Source organism: Mytilus galloprovincialis, chromosome 2, assembly GCF_965363235.1.
Source record: "Mytilus galloprovincialis chromosome 2, xbMytGall1.hap1.1, whole genome shotgun sequence".
NCBI classification, from domain to species: Eukaryota; Metazoa; Mollusca; class Bivalvia; order Mytilida; family Mytilidae; genus Mytilus; species Mytilus galloprovincialis.
This window is the reverse complement of record NC_134839.1, coordinates 54,686,268-54,708,085: the sequence shown is the minus strand read 5'-3', so window position 1 is coordinate 54,708,085 and position 21,818 is coordinate 54,686,268. Positions and strand designations below refer to the sequence as shown.

Here is a 21,818-nt window from a genome sequence, read left to right as displayed (position 1 = left end):
CCAGAGACTCCTGACTTAGTACAGGCGCAAATATGCGGCAGGGTTGAACATGATTTTTGAGATCTCAACTCTCTCGCTTATTAAACCCAAAGTCAATGTGGAATAAAAGCAACCCCACAGCAATACTCACTGTAAAATTCAGTTTAAAAGGAGTCAGAGTCCAATGTCAGAATAGGTAAAAAAAAATACTAAGCGAAATAAAAATGGTGCATAAATTAACATATATTATGTTTATCAATTGAAATAGAAATAATTTGCTGGTGCAATCTCAAAATAAAGCGCAAACCAATTCAAAACTTCATAAAAAAAAAACCAAACAAACTCCATTTATTTCAAAGAGAAAGAATACCATGCACCAAGTGATTCATTGATATTCCGATGACAACTAAATGTGCCACTCTTATATAATATGGCAGTTCGTTTCTTCTACTGTTGAGAACTTTCCTTCTTTCTAATTGTTAATTTTCTTTTCCTGCAGCTTTATTGTGATTTTCTGTAAAGGGTACATTTCTCAGTTGATGAAAGTAATATGTTCATTACAAACATTGATTGATTGTTGGTTGATTAACGCCCAATGGCAAATATTGCATGCATGTTCAGGACGATTTATAGTAATATGTTTATTACAAATCGTCCTGAACATGCATGAAATATTTGCGACTGGACGTTTTACTTGATTTAAAAAAAAAATGACAGTAGGGATATAGATCTATATAGCCTTTCTTCTTTCAAACTTCTTGTTGTTTATTAGACTTACTGATATCGGTTAATACTGCATATATACTTGTTATACTACGTTGTCTGGTTTCTTTAACTGATTGTTGGTTTCTCAACGTCCAGTGGCATTTTTTTAGATGAACACTTATTCCTTAGTTTACTGTATGAAGCAAGAATAAAATGTTTCCTTTTATGCATTGGAATTATGTACACATTATTTTTTGGGCTTGAGAACAAAACGTGTCTTCATGTACTGGATGAAATAAGATTTGAAGAACGAACGATATAAGAGGGTGAAGATGCATTATTTCATATCTGCGGCTTTGTTTTCACTGCCATGGCTTTCTTTCTTCTGATCTAATGTCTTGCGGATTTTTTTTAGGACAAGTCATAAAAGGACAGTATGATCAATCTAGCTATTTTTTTTAAATTAGTAAATAACGTATCTGACTGCATTGGTATTGTTTGTTGTTGTGTTAAGGGGTTTTATACTTGTTTTGTTATCTACTTAAGAGTTGTGTGCATTTCCTTGTCTTAATTTTAGTGTATGTAATCCCAAAAAGAAAAACTTGAGTTTTTATCTTAGTGTAAGATTTGAAAATAGATTGCAGATTTTTTTCCATAAAATTTCAATTCTTAATTTCACTTTGTCCGCTGGAATTTTTAGTGCATAATGAACTTGCTGCTCTCGAATTTAAAAACGCATGTTGCTGTGATTAACATTTTTTATTCAAAAAATTAACGTAAGATGTAACATCAAGAGAGACTTTTCAAAATTCCCTAGTAACTATTATGATGTGATAGTGGGTGTGTGTCTTTAAGATTATTTAGACTTTTTTTCATTTGTGGCAGTTGCCATTGTTTATTTATTTGTTTTGGTTTTCGGACCATGGCATAGCGTATGTCAATGCTTCAAACGTAATTGTTAGAATAACACGAATTAACATCCCACTTTTAAACCAGATGACGCAGGACCTCTTACGAGGGGAGAGTACCGGAACAGATAAATTATAAACAAAATACAAAATAATTTCGAGGACACTTCATTTAGCATAGCTTTCCTCATTCTTCGTTGGTACGCATGCGGTGATTATCGAGCCCGTATTATTTGCTTAGGATAAAATCGCCAAATTTATTGCATTTAATTAATATTTACAAAAGGACTTGTTTGATATATAAGTCATTCTCAAGTCTGTGATCTTACAGATAGTAACTTAATTTTCATGAGTTCGGTGGTTGTAGTTGATCCCGTTAAATAACTGTACTGGTACACAAGTGGATATAAAGGATAAAGTTAAGACCGTCAACAAATAAGTTAAAAAAAACTATTTAGAAAAATATACTACAAGATAAAGTGAAATATAAGAAAAAATTAGTGCAAAACAACATCGAATTATAGAGATTTTCTCAAAACCAGCGAATTCACTTTTACATTAATTACTGTGCCAAAGTCGTGCTCTTACAATCTGCAATTGGAATTGCAATTGGAAACAAACAGACGAGACATATTTTGTTACATCCGATCCTAGTTAATGCACGCTTAACGGGAATGTAATTTGAGGCAATTCCGATACCTTGCATATATTTATTTATATTTTTTTTTATAATAATCTATAAGCTCAAGAAACTTTTATAACAGTAACTCCCAGAATGCAGTATTTTCTTACATTGCTGTTTGTTTTGTCCACAGCTTCACAAGAGGTAAGCCAACTTAAAATTTGTTAATATTTTTAGGGTCGAAAAAATATTCTAAATGGCTTGGTATGTTTAATTCATTAGTACATCAACAAAGTTAATCATGATTTGCCTAGCATATGTACTGTTTTTAAAACCATTTAGACTATTATAATCTATTATGACACATTTTTTTGTTGCAAGTGATCTTTTTTGTTATTGTATTTTTTAACACTTATTCACTGTCTTTTAATCTAAACTACTGTTCAAATACCAAACATGGATACATTAAACACAAATATAACGGTTTGCATCTTTTAAGAAGTTTGTTTGCGTAATATACTAAGTGATCACCGTTCAACAATACTAGTCTGAAAAACTGTCTCTTTATAAAATAATAGTAAAAAATAAGCATTTTACAACAATAATTGAATCGTATATTCATTCTTGTGTGTAGATTTTCCGGTATATGAAATTTCTACAGTTTATTACATCCTCTCATAGTAGTGTTTTTATTCCGTCGGAGATTAAAACTACAAAGACAGTTCAGTTGTAATGAGTGAATTTACTCCAAGAGGGTGAGAAAAGTGCTGGAAAAGAATCATTAATCGGTCAAAATGTTCATAGAACTTTATTAAAAATATAACTTGAAATTATTGCAAAAGCTTGAAAAGTATTTGTACAGCTAGCTAGTGTAATTGGAAATTTTGTCAGGCCTTTGACTCTGTATTATATGGTCTCGGAGTAATACACTGCCTTCAGTGCGATATGCCGTATATTCCGCGCCAAACCAGTATTAAATTGGTACACGTATTTGCTGCTGCACCACTTGTTCGGGTCTTACTCAAAAGAAACAAAATAAGAAGATGTGGTATGATTGCCAATGAGGCAACTCTCCATCAGAGACCAAATGACGTAGAAGTAAGCAGCTATAGCTTTCTTTCAAGTTCATACCATATAGTCATGCATGTTTTAATCATGATATTCATGTAATATTTGCCAAGAGACGTTATACAACAATCCGCCCTTCAACAAATCTTTCTTTTTGGCTTCAGACTTATGTTTTTAATTTATTGAGATGTTAAATCTTCAATAAAACATAAGAGGAATTCACTAAATATAGACAGGAAAATTCTGTACTTCATCAGATTATTTTCATTTAAGGCTGCACTACTCGATTCGTTAATATTGTATGAAATCTACCCCGAATTACAGTCATCGGTATCCAAATATAGAACGATGTTGATATTTTACATCGGCATGATTAAAACTTACAACTTCCTTTCAATGACTAAGAGCATTATAGGTCTTTGCGCAGTTTTATTTCACTCGTGTCTGTGTCTTTTGTCGACATACGTCAGAGCTAGCGATTTTTATAGTTCATTTTATGCATGCTCTCCACTTCTTATTATTTTTCCATTCGATCGAGTTTTTTTTTTAATACAATGTCTTTGTCGTTGGAGTGGTGCATAAAACGAACATATTGAACCTAGAGTTCAAAGTGTCAGTGAAGTTGAAATCATCCCTTGGAAAATTGTAGAGTCTCTATCACGAGTTGGTTGGCCGTTATCTGTTTTACAGATTACGACTGATATGTTCCGTGCCAATCAGGGCCGTAACTAGGGTTCGAATTCAGGGGAGGCAGGGGTTTGGGGGCCGCCGATTGAGGAAGGGGGTTTGGGCACAGCCCCCACCCCTTCCCGGTCGATTTTTTCTTCTCGGTAAAATGGCTAAAAATAACCCGTATTCCTTCGATTTCCTTACTTTTAGTAAAATCAGTATTGCTTGAACCTGGAAGCAATTTTTATGCAAAAACAAGCTGTCTGAGCCTGAGATTGCTGTTCGGGGTAAACCAAGGCCTCGTCTTGATGACCTATAATTATTAACATTAAATACATTGTGACCGCCGATTTTCCTCTCTCAGTGAAATGACTTCGATTTCCTTACTTTAAGAAACACATCAGTTTTGCTGGATCCTGGAAGCAATTTTTATGAAAACAATTATTATCTGTATTTAAAGATAATTTTGTTAGAAATCAAACTGGTAAGTTTTAAAAAACATATAAAGCAAGATCATATAGAACGCAAGATTTTTTTTTATCGAGGACCTTGAATTTCAATATCGTTGTAAGCTGAACAGACATGTATATAACTACAACCAGGGACTTTCTATTCTAAGTATATACTTAGTATAGAAAGTCCCTGCTACAACGAATGGGAGTGTTTAACTACTAAGGCATTGATCATAATGTTCTCGTACGATCGGGTGACGTTAAAAAAAACGATCCAACAGCTAATTCAGCCGGTAACGAATTTCCGATATCATAAAAGATTCACAATACGAAAGGAACTTCCTCTGCTTAATTGAGCCCCTAAATGAATGTGAATAGTTAAAATTTTTATTCAAAATTGTCGAAAGCAAAGTTTCATATGTGTTCTCGTACGAATATATACTGAATAACAGACAGACGGCCACACGAAAAAACAAATAAAACTATACTGAAACCAAGAATTTGTATAGTAAGACTTACTATACAAATCCTTGGTATTATACAAATCCTTGCTGAAACGGTTAACTTTCGATCAAAAATCCGGAAAATGACAGATATATCACGTATCATGATAACACTGTTAAAACTAAACTTGTGTTGTTTATAATATAAATTCAAGTTATTCGTGTACATATTTCATTTTATTACTTCCAAAAAAAAAAAAAATGGTGTAGAAATTTCAGGGCAGTTGCCTCCCCTGCTGCCTCATAGGTAGTTACGGCCCTGCCAATTGTCGCAACCACAATCCCGTCCTCTTTCCCTCAAATGTGACCTACCGAATTAATCTTATCAACGGATTCGAACTTATACGAGCAACACAACGGGGGCAATATTATGTGCTGCGGGGAGCGGGATATCCCTACCATGCTTGGGCTCCGGAGACCACACCGTGTTGTGGTGAACGTTTGTGTTGCTCAGTGTTTAGTTTTCTATTTAATTTATTGTGTACTGTTGTTTGACTTTTGGTTGTTTTTCGTTTTGGTCATGGCGTTAACGAATGTTTTTTAGACACATGACTTTGAATTCCGTTTTGGAATCTTTCAGCGCCCTTTTATTGATGCATATGCACCACATAACCTTTATTTATCAGTACACACATTGTTTTTCAAATGTTTCCTTTTTATACTTTTATGCTTTAATGTACTACTAACGAAGAATATATAATAATAATCTGTTTTAGAGCCGTTTTGTCCTCGAAATAATGTGGTCCAGTGTATTGGATTTAATTCGCAACTTATTTGATTCTTATTTGGACTCGGGCTTATCATTAGTAAATTTTTGAACATTGATATAATAAGCACTTTTCTTTTCGGGTGAAGACTTTATAGCGTCTCCAATATGTGTTTATGTTTAGGTTGTCTTTTAGTTTAAGCCTTCTTTCACTTTCTTTAATTACAGCAATAATAGGTTATCAGGAATGATACAAAACGTGTGACATTGTACTTTTGTCAAATTTATGTTTGTTTCTTTGCATCAACTTCAAGTTCTTTGGGGTTTGATAGAAATTTTGTGTCCACATTTCTATAGAGTATCGTACCTTAGTGCATGTTGCAGCTAAACAATCAGATATATAAATAAATGTTTTCAGTAGAATAAGAATAACTTCCATTGGAAAAGAATTGAATAAGAAATGATTTGCATATATATAATCAAGTGTGAGGATATTTGCCATATATCTTGAGTTGCAACCCTAAAAAGAAAATCATAAAAATACTGAACTCCGAGGAAAATTCAAACAGAAAGTCTCTATAATCAAATGGCAAAATCAAATGATAAAACATCAAACGAACTTATACGTTTTATGATTATATAATAACCTGTATGAGTTCATATCTTTGTTTTAAATGTATACGTTCCTCTGGGGACCTTATTTTGAAAATAGAACTTGATATCTTGTACCCTGTATCTTTAGGAACCATATGCGATATATACAAAACAATAATCCAGTGTAAAGATCTAACTAATAAAAACAAGTTTTTTTTTATTCTTCGAATATATATTGAATATAAGTATTTGTTTTTGGTGGTTTCTCTATATGTCTAACGATTACGTTGTTGCATAATACTTAAGTATCCAAATAAGACAAAGACCAAACATGTTTATCTAGGATTAAGGAGTATTTTACAGTGTTTGTTTTTGTAATGTATATATGCATGCGAGAATTTATAAATGCACTCAAATTTTAAGTGACTTAAATCAAAGTAAAACACACACCAATTTAAAATACTTCAAACGTTTCTCTGTTTTGACTTTCTAAAAGGAGTTACATGTATTCGAAGATAATGTACAATATGTACATCTATAATATATAGAATGACAAATAACAGTGTAAAAGTTCGTTTCAGTTTCTCACGGTATTAGAAATGTGCAATTTCGAAAGTCTAAATCTCCAACAAAAGACAAAAAGACGAAGAGAAGACCTCTAAACTAGTCTTTTGGCTTTTTAAGGTTTATGTTCTTTTATGTGTCTTGTTTTGTTGTTGTCTCATTGCCCATACCTCCTGTTTATTGTAATCATGATTGTCCATCGATTCCCTGTTGACGCAGAAATATCTTTTTTCTCTCGCTTTTAACCCTTTAAACAGTGTTAATCTCTGATGCATATTTAACAATTTAGTAAAGAAAATAAAAAAAAAAATTATTGTCAAGTCCATGCAAACGTTTCATTGCAGATCTAAGATTATTTTTTTTTTATCTTATTTTTCAGTTTCATGTCAAATTAGACAGTGGAGATTTATTACATTATTTTGGAACGTCACACATTCATCAAGGTAAGCTTTTATGTTACGCCGCAAAAAGGAAGTGTATACTGATCTATATATACAATACAGGTTTTATATGATTTATATATACATGCTCCTATATGAAAACTCAGTGTTGTTCCTTATTTGTGTTTGTAACTATGTATACTGTATTGTTTATCATATTTGTAAAAATAATATTATAATGATATTATATTATGCTCCTTGTGAACTCATTTGGTGGAAATAAAGCATCTTCGGCGTTAAGAAAAACCAAAAGGTGTTATTTCGAGGATCGGATGTAACATTCCTTTCCGGTAACAACTTTAAAATTAGAAAACCGGAAATACAAAATCTCCCGCCGAAATGTCAACCTGTGAAATATGAAAACGCACAGTATCTACGAAAAAAGTCTTTATTTGAAAACATTCTCGTTACCTTTTTCTCAAAATATGTCAGAATATTGCCTAAGCGAAAAATTCTGTCCCATAGAAAACCAAAAATTAAAATAAATCAGGTTTGAACCCCTTTTATGATAAACAATACTTTTGTTTTGATGGGGTCATATGCTGCGATGATATGGTTGGACTGGCTGGTTCTGCTCTTGATTACATCAAATGTACATACTGCATTTACTATAAACATTCATACTTACAGAATTCAGGGAGTAATGCATTGTAATATATAAAAGCAATCATGACAGGAGATCATGATTCATTTTAGAATCACATCGTCTCCTCCAGAACTTCTGCATTCAATAACAGCTTTTGAACAAACTGAACTATAAAGGAAGTACTGCCCAAGCTTATCCACTTGCAACTAGCTAAGTATGTACTAGTGTCAGTGGTTACAGATTACCTTCACATTAGTGCATGGGTCTCAATGGGGTCTTAGCGTGACATGTGAAAGTCAAATTATTGTGCCGTAAAAACAGAAATGAAGTCTAGCGGGACATGGGAAAATGCAAAACAATGAGAATCGCTTACAAACATAGTAGAAGCGGGATACAGGAATCTGACAAAACAGTAAACGGGATCTGGGATCAGAACCCCCCCCCAATGAGGCCCCAACATTTTTCCAAAAAATTATGACGTCTTACTTAGGTTTACTTAGGTTCTTTTACTGATACAGGAACTAAAGTTCCTCTTCATCAGTCTCTATATCTAGATCTCCACTTTCGGTGATTTTTTATTTATAGTCTCTTCGTACGCCATTGTTTGATTCCTCCAGTATTTGTCTAGAGTAGTCTATTTTTAAATGTATTTGTGGTTGGTGATGTCACTATAATTTCGGGTAGTGTATTCCATGTACTCACCACTCGTAGAGCAAAGGCATTCCTCCTTAATTCTGTCCTTGCTCTCTGTGGAAATATTTTCAGACTGTTGCCATGTACCCCTGTTCGTGTTGTCATATCCTTTCATAATTTAACAAATTGTGCCGCCTCTTTATTATATTTTCCGTTCAGTATTTTATATAATTCAATCATGTCACCTCAGACCCGTCTAAAATTTAGAGATGGTAATTTTAATTTTTGCAGTCTTTCTGAGTATGTTAAATTCTTTAATCCTGGTAGTTGTTTAGTTGCCCGGCGCTGCAAATTCTGAATCATGTCAATATAATTTATTTTATATGGATGCCTTGCAAGGCTATTTTAATTGGTGTCCCAGAAAAAATTTAAAATAGCCTTGTAAGACATCATAATTATTTGGACTACCTTCACATCACCAGAGATGTATAAAAACAAACAAAATATAAAGGTTCTCTATGATGGGCAGGGTAGGATTATTGCCGCTGACATAACGTCTCTGAGAAAATTAAAAAAATTGTTGTTAATAACTTTTCTGACTATGCACTAAATTAAAACCATGAAATGGCATTTCAAATAATTTGTGCCATTTCTTTTCAAAACATCATTTATAGACAAAGTCTTTTGGTGGATATATTAAAAGGATAGCTTCTTCATTATCAAGGCCAGTTAATACCGGTACATGTGTGAATGAAAATCTCAGCTTTGAGACATACTTTTGAAGCTTTGTTATTAATTAACTTGTTGTCTAATCTTGTCATGGTCTAGATCTGTTCAGGGTATATAAGTTCACTCCTTGTATGTTTTTCTGTTTGTGTCTAGACTGATATTGAATTGACATTATCAAATACATTTACAAACATGTATGATAATAAACCCTAATATATATTATGTAAGTTAACACTGTTTGTGTATATTTTCAGTACCAGATTACAAATTGATATCACCAAGGCCAGTCACTCAGATCTCACAAAGTTTAGATTTAAATAAACAGTACATGTTTAATGTGTTTGGAGTTGATTATCATCTTTATTTAATACCATATACACAACTTATATCTCCAGGTATGTGTAAATATCCACAAAACAGTATGCTCGTCTTGTATGTAAAATTAAAACAAACATCACATCGGGCCCGTCACATATATGTTTGAAAGAGATATTTAATGTTTGGAATTTTATATACTTTTGAAAATGCTTTACAATTGAATAATTCTGTTTCTTTAAAACAATACTTGTTTTTCTATGTTGTGATGTTATGCTATTGTTTCAGAAAAAGGGAGAAGGTTTGGATCCATTAAAACGTTTAATCCCGCTGCAAATGTTTGCACCTGTCCTAAGTCAGGAATCTGATGTACAGTAGTTGTCGTTTGTTTATGTAATTTATACGTGTTTCTCGTTTTTTTTATTTTATATAGATTAGACCGTTGGTTTTCCCGTTTGAATGGTTTTACACTAGTAATTTTGGGGCCCTTTATAGCTTGTTGTTCGGTGTGAGCCAAGGCTCCGTGTTGAAGGCCGTACATTGACCTATAATGGTTTACTTTTTTTAAATTGTTACTTGGATGGAGAGTTGTCTCATTGGCACTCACACCACATCTTCCTATATCTATTTTATTGCATTTTTTGTAATTCAACATGCTCAAAGGTCTATGTAACTGAATATATTTAATGTTCAATTCTACATCAAGATAAAAAAGAAAATCATAGCATTACTAAATTCCTTATACATGTAGTTACTATATTTATATCATACTATCATTATAAAAATACAACAAAATTTTATCAACAGTGCATAAACGTTGCTGATGCTTAATGCAGTAATTTAATTAACCTATATATGTTATATGTTATCTTAAATAAGCAATGAAATATTTCTAAAAACAAGCTTTGGTAAATGTCAATTGTTGTCAAACATTTAAAGACTTGCTATAATGATTTTAGTCTAATAGAAATATTTCAGAAGTAAAATTACTTTTATGATATCTAAATAGATCATATGTATTCATGCAGTTGAATGTAATTAAAAGGAGACTCGTGAAATATGTAGAGGAGAAAGCAACCCAGCTGCACAAAAAACTGAAAAAACAAACAACATGTTAAAAATTGTACATGTAGAGGTCAACATAAATGCATGGTCACATTTAGTTACATTATACTTTATTATTATCTTACAGCATGCATCACACAGCGGATGGGATCAAACAAAACCAATTCACTTGAACCTTGTACACAAGGGGAGGAGCTTTGTCATTACCATGGTTACATAAAAAATGAAAACCAATCATCAGCAGCAATAAGTACATGTGGTGGTCTTGTAAGTTATTTGTTGAAATTATTGTGTGTAAACAAATTAAGTTACGAAAATTGAATTTGATCTTTTCAAAGAAAATCTGGAAAGCAATTTAAAAAATCAATTATTGATTGTTTCTCACTCTGAAAACTTAATCATTAATAATAAAAATGAATATGCTGTTTATTGTTTTACAAGGAAATTGTCAGTCTTTGTGGGAGCTCTTATAAAAATTAGAAGTTCTGGTCATACAGTAGGTATATTTGAAAAGGCTGTGTTATGTCAACTTATGATAAAATTGAGAATGGAACCAGGGAAGGTGTCAAAGAGACAGCAACATACCAAAGATCAAAAAACAACTCAAGGCCACCAATGAATCTTCAACACAGTGAGAAAATCCCATCTCAGGAGAACTTCAACTGGCACCTAAACAATATTGTACACTAGAACAGTCAAATTGAACATCACCACTAACTCGGAAAACATACGAAAGAACTAAAATTAAAAAAAAACAAAGCATACAAGACTTAGGAACGACATAAAAAAATCAATGAAGGATAAAAAACTTAATTCAAATAGTTACGGGATAGGGGGGTCAAATTGCTGCAAGTTTTGTATAAATTGACATCGATTTTACATATATCTGTCTTGTACAATCAATTTTTCCCAAATTAAGTTAATAGGGGGTAGGGGGGTCAGAAAAAAACTATATGAATTGAGTTTTTTATCCTTCATTGAACTTTTGATGTCGTCCCTTAACAGGTCAGAGGATGAATCATTTTTCATGTAATATTATTTTGTTTCAACCTATTAAACTTCAGCATGGAATTATCAGTTTAGCAGACCATGATCTAGTGATACAACCAGTTCACGAGGACCATTTAAATATAACCAGTCTTCCATCTCATCCTCATGTTATTTACCGGAGATCTGTGAGAAAATCATCTTGTAAGGAGATAACAGGTAATCTTTTATAAGATAGTTTACTGTACATGTAGATTCAGAAATTATTGAAAATATTATGTGACAGAGTTGTATTATAAAACGCTATAATTAAAACTCGAATTTTGTAACATTTTATCTAAATGTAGCAGGACATTTATCAAAATCGTAAAGAATAATATCGCATTTCAGTTTAAAATGACAAAATCGCAATAATAAATGCACACAATAATTTTTTAATTTACAGTATATTATTTAATTCTATTCCTTTCTTTTTTTAGGGGAAGGGGAGGTGGGTATTGTACATGTATTAACTTTATTTTGAGGTAACAAGATACATATTCATTTTTTTTAAAGGGACTTCAGCTGCTTAAGTAATAACCATGATAACTGTATGTTGTGTTTTATTTAACTCCTTCATGCATATCATGTTTCTTCTTCAGCAAAATGTTTTGAGGTATATGTTTTCTGAAATTACATGTATGATGAACTCATATTAATCAATCAATGAAAGAATTCAAACCAAATCCCTATGGAAATAGTATTCCACCAACCTTAAGTATATCATATTTAGGTAGTATAAGCACTCTACATTTGGTCAACTGTTTTGAAAATCCTGTGATTTCTGAATTAACTATGGAAAGAAGAGTGCTAAGAAGACAATATACATGTGATCAATATTTTTGGTTTGCCACATTCAAAACGTCAAATAGTGTATGTGAACAAAAACACCCCCCCCCTCCTGAATGTTTACATAAACATTTGTATTATTTATGTTAACAGGTCAGCAGGATTCTATAGATTTAGATGAGGGAAATAATTATATACATAAGAGATCGGCAAGAGAAAAATACCCATTACTCCGTAGACGAAAAAGATCAGCAGGTCAATACATAGAGATCAAAGCCGTTGTAGCTCCTGATGCTGCCAAGTTTCATGGGGCAGACACAAGAAAGTTTGTAACAACTGTATTGAACATAGTAAGTTATAAGTGTATAAATTAGTTTATATCAGGGGGTGCTGTTTTGTTTATCACCATGTGAAGTTCAAGCCAATAAACAGGTGCCCAAGATTTAACAACAATCGTTTTTAACCAGTAAATTTCATAGACATTTGTCTTGCAAGAAATGATGAAGTCCAAATGTTTGAAAGCCACCAATATAAAGTATTTCAGGGCATAAACACGAAAAAAAGAGACAAAACAGAACAAGCACAAGTGTCTTAAATGAAAAGTAAAAGATGTGGTATGATTGCTAATAAGACGACTATTCACCAGAGTCCAAATGATGTAGATTTTTTAAAACAACTATAGGTCACTATAAGGCCTTCAGCAATGAGCAAAACTATAGTTCCCTTAATGTCAGTCATGCAACTTATTTTGAATAGATGTTATTAATTATTAGCAAACTGAAATTGAACTGATATGAACTGATTGGTGCCAAATGAAAACAGTATAAATTTAAATTCTTGTATATTTATAGGCAGCACAGAGATTTCAAGATCCCAGTTTAGGATATAAACTTTTTCTTACATTAGTGGAGATACTGATTTTAGATGATCATACGGTAAAATGTTTTTAAAAAAGCTTTGATAACACTACAGGGAGATAACTTCGTAAAAATCTGCTGAGTGTTTTAATCACATTTTATTGCTAAGAAAATATTAAGCTTCTCAATGATAAAAATTTGTGGTTTGTCAAACTACTATATATCCAATGATATTTTATCAAATGAAGTTTTTTGAAATTTTCATATTTTTGTCGAAGGATCAAAGAAAATATTTAGTCAAAATTTTATGAAAATTAAACAAGCCAAATAATTTAGTCAAGGTGTTTGGTACCACCTAAATAATGATAAGAATAAAGCATAAAAGATCATAAAATACATGTTGCCAAAATTCCCAATGATATGTTTTATTTATATGAAGGAATCTAGTAAAGAAATGCTTCAAATTCCAACAAGCAGGCAAGATATGAAGTATCATTAAGCTTTGTGATGGCAATAGTCATTGAGACATAACAAAGCTTGAAAGCATGAAGAAAATTGGACCTTAAATATTTTGATATTTTTTTTTAGTCAAGTCTGGTCATGGACAAGGATTCAGGTACATTGCTGAAAAACTTTTGTCAATGGCAGCGACAGTATCATCCAACTGACGACTCCAATCCAAGACATGCAGACCATGTTTTACTAATCACCAGGTAAATTATATGTACACTAAACACATGTTTCTTTGCTATCCTATTGTGAATATTTTTATCAACTATTCTATTAGTTAAATTAGTGATAAAGAAAGAAAATGTTTAGGCAATTTGATATAATGTATGCTTTCAACTTTAGATAATTGTAATCTATACATTGTTAAAGGTTTTAATATGAAAAAGTATTGTAGTTTTATCTATGGTTAAAAAATATATATAAAAAAGACATTCAACATAGCCATTTATTATTTTATAAAGTGTTAGAACTTTTTACCCCCTGGCTGTTTAATTGAATTGGGGAATGGCTTGGTATCAAAAGCCCCCTTCTTTAGAGGCCACATGACATTCTTTATTCTTTAGTGAAAAATTCCATCAGTCTTTAACAGAAAAAAGCAGACTAGGAAATGGGTTATTAGCAGACTTTTACATGTTAATGACCAGTGGGGCGTAGTTTCTCTGTTCAGAGTAATGATTCTGAAATGAGTGATCCAGTTGATTATAGAAAACTTTATTTTGGATTTATATACTGAAAAATAACCTTTAAATGATTGGCAGTAAAGTTATCACAATTTCCTATAGATATCGTACCATAACTCAATTACGAGTTCGCTTTGAACAATTTGAATTTATGAGAATTTGAAAAAACATGGTTCCTCAATGAAATAAACAAAATAGTTAATGAAGAACTGGTCATAACATGATACATGGACTGCCTGTAGGACAGTAGTATTGACTGTGATAGCATAATGATCGAGCCGTAGTCGCTGTCTTAGCCAATACCACTGTCCTGTGGGCATTCCTTTTATCACGATAATAACCAGTTTTTCAATAACTATTATTTAATTGAAAACGATTAACTATAAACAAATATTGAAAAACAACAATATCTGACAATGATTGCTCTTGACTTAGAACAGGCATTTATGATATATAAGACTTAAAATTGAGATATGAGAAATGACAGAATTAGATTATTTTGCATATATTTGTTAGTATAATAATTACAATTGAAGAAAATTATATATGCACCATATTCTATATCAAACATTTGATTTCAGTACTGATTTAGAAAATAATGGAGATGACATGAGTGTTGGTTTGTCATACATTGGAGCTATATGTTCTAAAGATAATAGTTGTTCTGTAAATGAAGACACAGGATTAGACATTGGACTCACTATTGCCCATGAATTAGGTCATAGGTATGTTCCTAGCAAAATGAAAGATTTAATTAGAACTTGAACTCAATATTTTCCATGAATTAGGCTACAGGTATGTTCCTAGCAAAATGAAAGATTAGAACTTGAACTCAATATTTTCCATGAATTAGGCCACAGGTATGTTCCAAGCAAAATGCAAGATTAGAATCTCCTAGCAAAATGAAAGATTAGAACTTACTCAATATTTTCCATGAATTAGGCTACAGGTATGTTCCAAGCAAAATGAAAGATTAGAATCTTGAACTCAATATTTTCCATGAATTAGGCCACAGGTATGTTCCAAGCAAAATGCAACATTAGAATCTGAACTCACTGTTGTGAATAATTAAGCAAAAAGTATGTTAAAAGCGAGACACAAGGTCATTTAGATGACTGGATAGAACCCATCAGTTATACAATGAATATACTTTATAACAACTTTTACTGTAATTCATAACACCCTGGATTACGATCCTGAGTTTGATTACAAACATAACTGTTTGAAACTGATTACAAAATGTACCAGGTTGTATCCTTATTAAAAAAGAGATTTATTTGTAAGGAAAGATACTGTTGATGTATATCTTTTAAAAAAAATATACATGTGTTTATAAATTTATTTAACGTATATTATATTTTGTTGACAGTTTAGGCATGAGCCATGATGGAGAAGCTGGTTGCCGAGAAGATGTTAACATTATGTCTGCTAATGGTGCTGGTGGTCTTAAATGGTCCAAATGTAGTGCAAAATCATTAGAAGAAACAATGAGGTATGTGTTGATTCTGTTGCTGAAGCTCCTATAAAGTAATAATCCCATGTTATTTATGTTGCCTAGGAAAAAAATAATTATAGGGACATGTTAGCTGTTCCAAATCTTATATTCACATCTTGTGGATATAACTTTTATCATAGAGGATTCCCTATTTTTATGCCCCACATAGGGGCATTATGTTTTCTGGTCTGTGCGTCCGTTCGTCCGTTCGTTCGTCCGTTCGTTCGTCCGTCTGTCCCGCTTCAGGTTAAAGTTTTTGGTCGAGGTAGTTTTTGATGAAGTTGAAGTCCAATCGACTTCAAACTTGGTACACATGTTCCCTATGATATGATCTTTCTAATTTTAAAGCCAAATTAAACTTTTGACCCCAATTTCACGGTCCACTGAACATAGAAAATGAAAGTGCATGTTTCAGGTTAAAGTTTTTGGTCAAGGTAGTTTTTGATGAAGTTGAAGTCCAATCAACTTGAAACTTAGTACACATGTTCCTTATGATATGATCTTTCTAATTTTAAAGCCAAATTAAACTTTTGACCCCAATTTCACGGTCCACTGAACATAGAAAATGAAAGTGCATGTTTCAGGTTAAAGTTTTTCAGGTTAAAGTTTTTGGTCAAGGTAGTTTTTGATGAAGTTGAAGTCCAATCAACTTGAAACTTAGTACACATGTTCCTTATGATATGATCTTTCTAATTTTAAAGCCAAATTAAACTTTTGACCCCAATTTCACGGTCCACTGAACATAGAAAATGAAAGTGCATGTTTCAGGTTAAAGTTTTTGGTCAAGGTAGTTTTTGATGAAGTTGAAGTCCAATCAACTTGAAACTTAGTACACATGTTCCCTATGATATTATCTTTCTAATTTTAATGCCTAATTATATTTTTTATCCAATTTCATGCTCCATTGAACATGGAAAATGATAGTGTGAGTGGGGCATCCGTGTACTTTGGACACATTCTTGTTTTAGCAAGTTTTTAGCTAATGAGAAAAGAGATTCTAATGCAACAAATTTGTAACGTTCATTTTGATTGGATAACGTCACTTATTTACATGGCATCAATTGACAATTGATGCTATCGGACGTACGTGCAAGCGCAGACTGCATATGAAAAATTTTAAATACACGTTTTAACGTTGTTTTCAGTCAGTTTCATTAGAATGGAAATAACAATATTGTATTTTAAGCTAACACGTTGCCAGTAAACTTAATTTTCGACCATCAAATCCCCAATTGATGCCGTCGGAGCTTAAAATACAATACAGTTATCTCCTAAATAGTCATACAATATGTGCTATAACTTTGGATAAAAATGTGATTACAATATCTTTTGAACCATTCATATAAATATTACAGAAGTTGGTTTGATAATGGTCCTCATTCTGAGTATTTTAAAGCCATTTCCTGCAAGAACTTTTATTACCCAAATAACTTCATCTTTCTTTCTACCTTTTAAATAATTTCTTATACTTCAATTTAGTCCTTTTCAACTCTGCTGTCTAGAGTGATTAATTTATTTACTTTTATAACTTGTGCCTGAGTTCATGGCTGTACCCATAGATCTGTTGAATGTGTTTGAATTAAGGTAGCAATACACAGTTAGGAAAAAAACTTAAAATTGACACTCATAATTTTTTAACACCCTCTTTCCCCTCCTGTCTAACAAAGAAGGCTTTATATGTGTGCTATGCATGTATATACTTATAGAAAGAGAATCTTCCATAGATTTGATTTCTAATGGTCATAAGGGTAAAATATAATCCCTCTTGGGTGTAACCATGGCAACAATCTGCATTTCTTAGATACAAAATATAGCAAAAAAGGGGGGTGAACATGTCACAAAAGTCTCCAAAATTTGGTTTAAAGGAAAATTTCAATCAATTACAGTAATACCTTTCCTGAATCCATAGGTTTATATCTATCAAGTGGTCCCAAAAAAATCATATGCTTATCTGCTCGTTTTTCCATAAAATTGAATTGAAAAGATCGAGCGCAAAATCTTTGTTGATAAACACTACAATAATGTATGGACCTATGAACGGTACGGATAGGAAAATACGGACTGTCAATCATATAAATGGCCTATAAAACATGTTAAAAACAATCTTAATGTTCATATAAACCCACTAAGAAGGCTATATTATTCTTCAATTATCTAAAAATCAATTTTATTGTACAAAAACTTTCATATTTAAAAAATTCACAGGGGCCATAATGCGAAACTAAACTTCTAACTGTGTATTGCTACCTTAAGGATTAACATTTTTTTTCCCAATTCCACTTTAAATGGATTTCTGTTTTCTACTAGCTAAAACGAGCAAATTGGCCTGCTAGTTTTGAAAATCGGTTCAGAAATAAATATTTTATGAAGGTTAGCAGTTGACACTGAAATGCAACAAAAAAGTGATTTTATGAAACATGCCATGTCAAAGTGCATTTTCTCCTTTTTTAGTCAAATTTCTAAAACTATACCTTCTAAGCCTGTCTTTTCTTGTTTAAAAACTTAAATTAACCTTAACAGTAGACAAATTTTACAAGTTAAAGCTATTTTAAAGCTCTAGAATGTCAATTTTGTTGTGTATTACCATACCAAAGCCTTGGTTTAAATTTAGTAAATACTGAATTCATTTATAATAGCGGGAAAAAATTTAGGCTTAATTCACGCTAAATTGTGACTTTATACTTGCTAAAATAATAAATTTGATTTAGTCGCATGAAAAAATATAAAGCGTTCCCTTCTAAGGTTTCTACATAACGCGCAATCTTCTTTTCCAAGGGGTAGCCAATAAAGTTTCAATTTATGACGGAACCAAGTCTTTGTGTCAAAATGTCTATATTGGTTGCTAAGGACAATAAACAACAAAACTAACATATATTGTCATTCTAAAGGTTGTTTCTCCCTCAGAATTGTATCTATAACCTAGTTATCAATAGATTTGTGGTATGATTTGTCTAAAAAAAAGCAATTCTTTGCTTTGTCAAATGCCATAAGGTAGCAATACACAGTTAGGAAAAAAACTTAAAATTGACACTCATAATTTTTTAACACCCTCTTTCCCCTCCTGTCTAACAAAGAAGGCTTTATATGTGTGCTATGCATGTATATACTTATAGAAAGAGAATCTTCCATAGATTTGATTTCTAATGGTCATAAGGGTAAAATATAATCCCTCTTGGGTGTAACCATGGCAACAATCTGCATTTCTTAGATACAAAATATAGCAAAAAAGGGGGGTGAACATGTCACAAAAGTCTCCAAAATTTGGTTTAAAGGAAAATTTCAATCAATTACAGTAATACCTTTCCTGAATCCATAGGTTTATATCTATCAAGTGGTCCCAAAAAAATCATATGCTTATCTGCTCGTTTTTCCATAAAATTGAATTGAAAAGATCGAGCGCAAAATCTTTGTTGATAAACACTACAATAATGTATGGACCTATGAACGGTACGGATAGGAAAATACGGACTGTCAATCATATAAATGGCCTATAAAACATGTTAAAAACAATCTTAATGTTCATATAAACCCACTAAGAAGGCTATATTATTCTTCAATTATCTAAAAATCAATTTTATTGTACAAAAACTTTCATATTTAAAAAATTCACAGGGGCCATAATGCGAAACTAAACTTCTAACTGTGTATTGCTACCTAAACATACTTCATAAAACATAATAAAAGAAGAAAAAAAAGAGAGGAAATTTGCTGAATATTAAAACATGAAACAGTGTATTTTTAAAAGGTCCTTTTATGCTTTGATCTATGTAGAGTATGTTTAAAGCTTTTAACTCAATATGTTTTTTTTCACAAAATTTCATTATGGTTTGAAACCTGATGCATGCTGAGTTTTAACACTTGACACATGTTTAAAATTTTATTAAGGATATTTGAAAGAGTACTTTTATCTTTGTTCAACTTTATAAATTAAAAGTTTTATGTTTTATTTGAAATCTATAAGTCATGAAAATGTGGATCAATGATTGATAAATTGTCTTTTTCATATAAGTTAAAGAAGTAAGGATAATATTGAATAATTTTAGTACATTGGATCTGTTATTTGACAGTCAATCTTCATTTACAGGATAATGTTTTAAATAAATGTATAAAAGCAGATAGATATTGTGCAACATGATAAATAGGACAGCAGACGGTCAACATATGGTCTTCAACAATAGACTGGTTTCCAGCTTTCAATTGCACAAAATCATAAAACAGTTTTGAATAAATTAAACAGTTAAGCAAAATTTTAAAATTTAAGCAGATTTAATATCAATACCAAAGTTTCTGAATGAAAAAAATATTTGGATATGACATCAAATGGTCAATGATGATGTTTAAAAACTAAATTGTTTAAAAATCAAAATAGCATTTAACCTTATAATAATACATAATACAAACTTTTTTAAAGTGTTGAAAAAATTAGAAAGAATTGTATAGTTTAAAGAAATATGTAAAGATAATATGTTGCATGATAAAAATAATTATTTATGAACTAAGGACAAATCAGTTTGATCTGACCATAAGTGGTTAATTTTTTCAGAATTAAAATGACAAGAATTAAATGAAAATTTACATATTGGTATGCTTGTATTTTAGTTCATCTTCTAAAAGTAGCTGCTTGAATGATGCTCCTGCAGGTACTGCCACAAACTTCAATAACATTAGGGAAAAACCAGGGAGGTTTTACTCAGCTAACAAGCAATGCCAGCTAGCTTTGGCTTTTGAGGAGAGTGCATATTGTCATAATCAGGTAAACTTGTAAACATTTCACCAGTGAAGCATAGAAATACATCACAATCATTTTACTGGATCCATTGAAGTTGTACCATCAAATTGTCAAAGAAGTTTTTGATGAAGTTGAAGTCCGATCAACTTGAAACTTAGTACACACGTTCCCTATGATGTGATCCTTCTAATTTTAATGCCAAAATAGAGTTTTTACCTCAATTTTACTGTCCAATGAACATAAAAAATGATAGTGTGAGTGGGGCATCTGTTTACTGGGGACACATTCTTGTTTTACTATTGCCCTGGTGCAGTGCTATGATAATACTTTATTTGAAACAGTTTATTTGATAAATTTTATATAAAAAAAAGATTTAAGCAGAAAATGAGAGTGAGATTTGCATGGGTATTGAAGATAAATATTAGTAGAGTATAGAGGATAGCAAGGACCATCATGTATATAAATTAAAGAGGAAATCAAATATTTGCATTCTTAAAAGGTATTTATTACTTCCATGGAACAAGTATTGTCCATTTTGTGTGCACTTTAACCTGTATGCAACCTTTTCTCTAATATCCCTGATCAGATGCAAATATAGATATTGGTTTTTGTAAAAAAAAAAAGTTGAAGTTGAAATGTATGTCATGTTCAAAAGAAACTTAAGGCAAATTAATAAAAAGGGTGTATTTACTGTCTCGGCTTTTCCTCATCTATGTTATATATAGTATGCCTTTGGGTTGTTTATTACTCATAAAAACATCAAAGTAAAATGAATTAATCATGTTCATAAAAGTATCAAATATTCTGATTGGTGGAGAGTAAAAGGGAAAACCTCTGCTTCAAGTTCATTTAAAATTAGAAATTTGAAAACTAATTGTAGGAGCAAAAGTATGCTTTAGTAGATATTTTTTTTTGGAGTTAAATTCCTGACCTAGAATTGATCAGAGTAAATTGGTAATTAATAAGGAGAAGTGGTATGCTTGTCAATGAGGCAACTATTCACCTGAGTGCAAACGGTGTGGATGTAAGCAACTATTAGGTCACTGAATGACCTTCACCAATGAGTAAAAACCTAAACTCTATATTTTTTTCAAAATGATAGCCATGCCATAGTTAATCATTCAGTTTGACCAACTTCTTATCAAGCATAACCAATGTAACAAGATATAGGCATTGGTAATGGTTGACCCATTG

The 21,818-nt window shown here is 31.6% G+C and overlaps 1 protein-coding gene across 3 annotated transcripts in view; it reads left to right on the top strand.

The window, feature by feature from the left end:
* Positions 1-1,788: 1,788 nt before the first annotated feature.
* Positions 1,789-21,818, top strand: part of LOC143063868 (A disintegrin and metalloproteinase with thrombospondin motifs 16-like) — a 43,199-nt gene continuing 23,169 nt past the window's right edge. Inside the window, exons 1-11 of one of the 3 annotated variants that reach the window (XM_076236283.1) lie at positions 1,789-2,418; positions 7,150-7,213; positions 9,413-9,553; positions 10,666-10,805; positions 11,603-11,744; positions 12,507-12,703; positions 13,205-13,288; positions 13,799-13,923; positions 14,982-15,125; positions 15,770-15,892; positions 20,495-20,648. In XM_076236283.1, coding sequence (XP_076092398.1) covers positions 2,368-2,418; positions 7,150-7,213; positions 9,413-9,553; positions 10,666-10,805; positions 11,603-11,744; positions 12,507-12,703; positions 13,205-13,288; positions 13,799-13,923; positions 14,982-15,125; positions 15,770-15,892; positions 20,495-20,648 — 1,365 coding nt within the window. In that variant the 5' untranslated portion in view covers positions 1,789-2,367. Of the gene's footprint in view, positions 2,419-7,149; positions 7,214-7,823; positions 8,011-9,412; positions 9,554-10,665; positions 10,806-11,602; positions 11,745-12,506; positions 12,704-13,204; positions 13,289-13,798; positions 13,924-14,981; positions 15,126-15,769; positions 15,893-20,494; positions 20,649-21,818 lie in introns of those variants that run through there. The other 2 variants (XM_076236284.1, XM_076236285.1) reach the window with 2 other exon arrangements.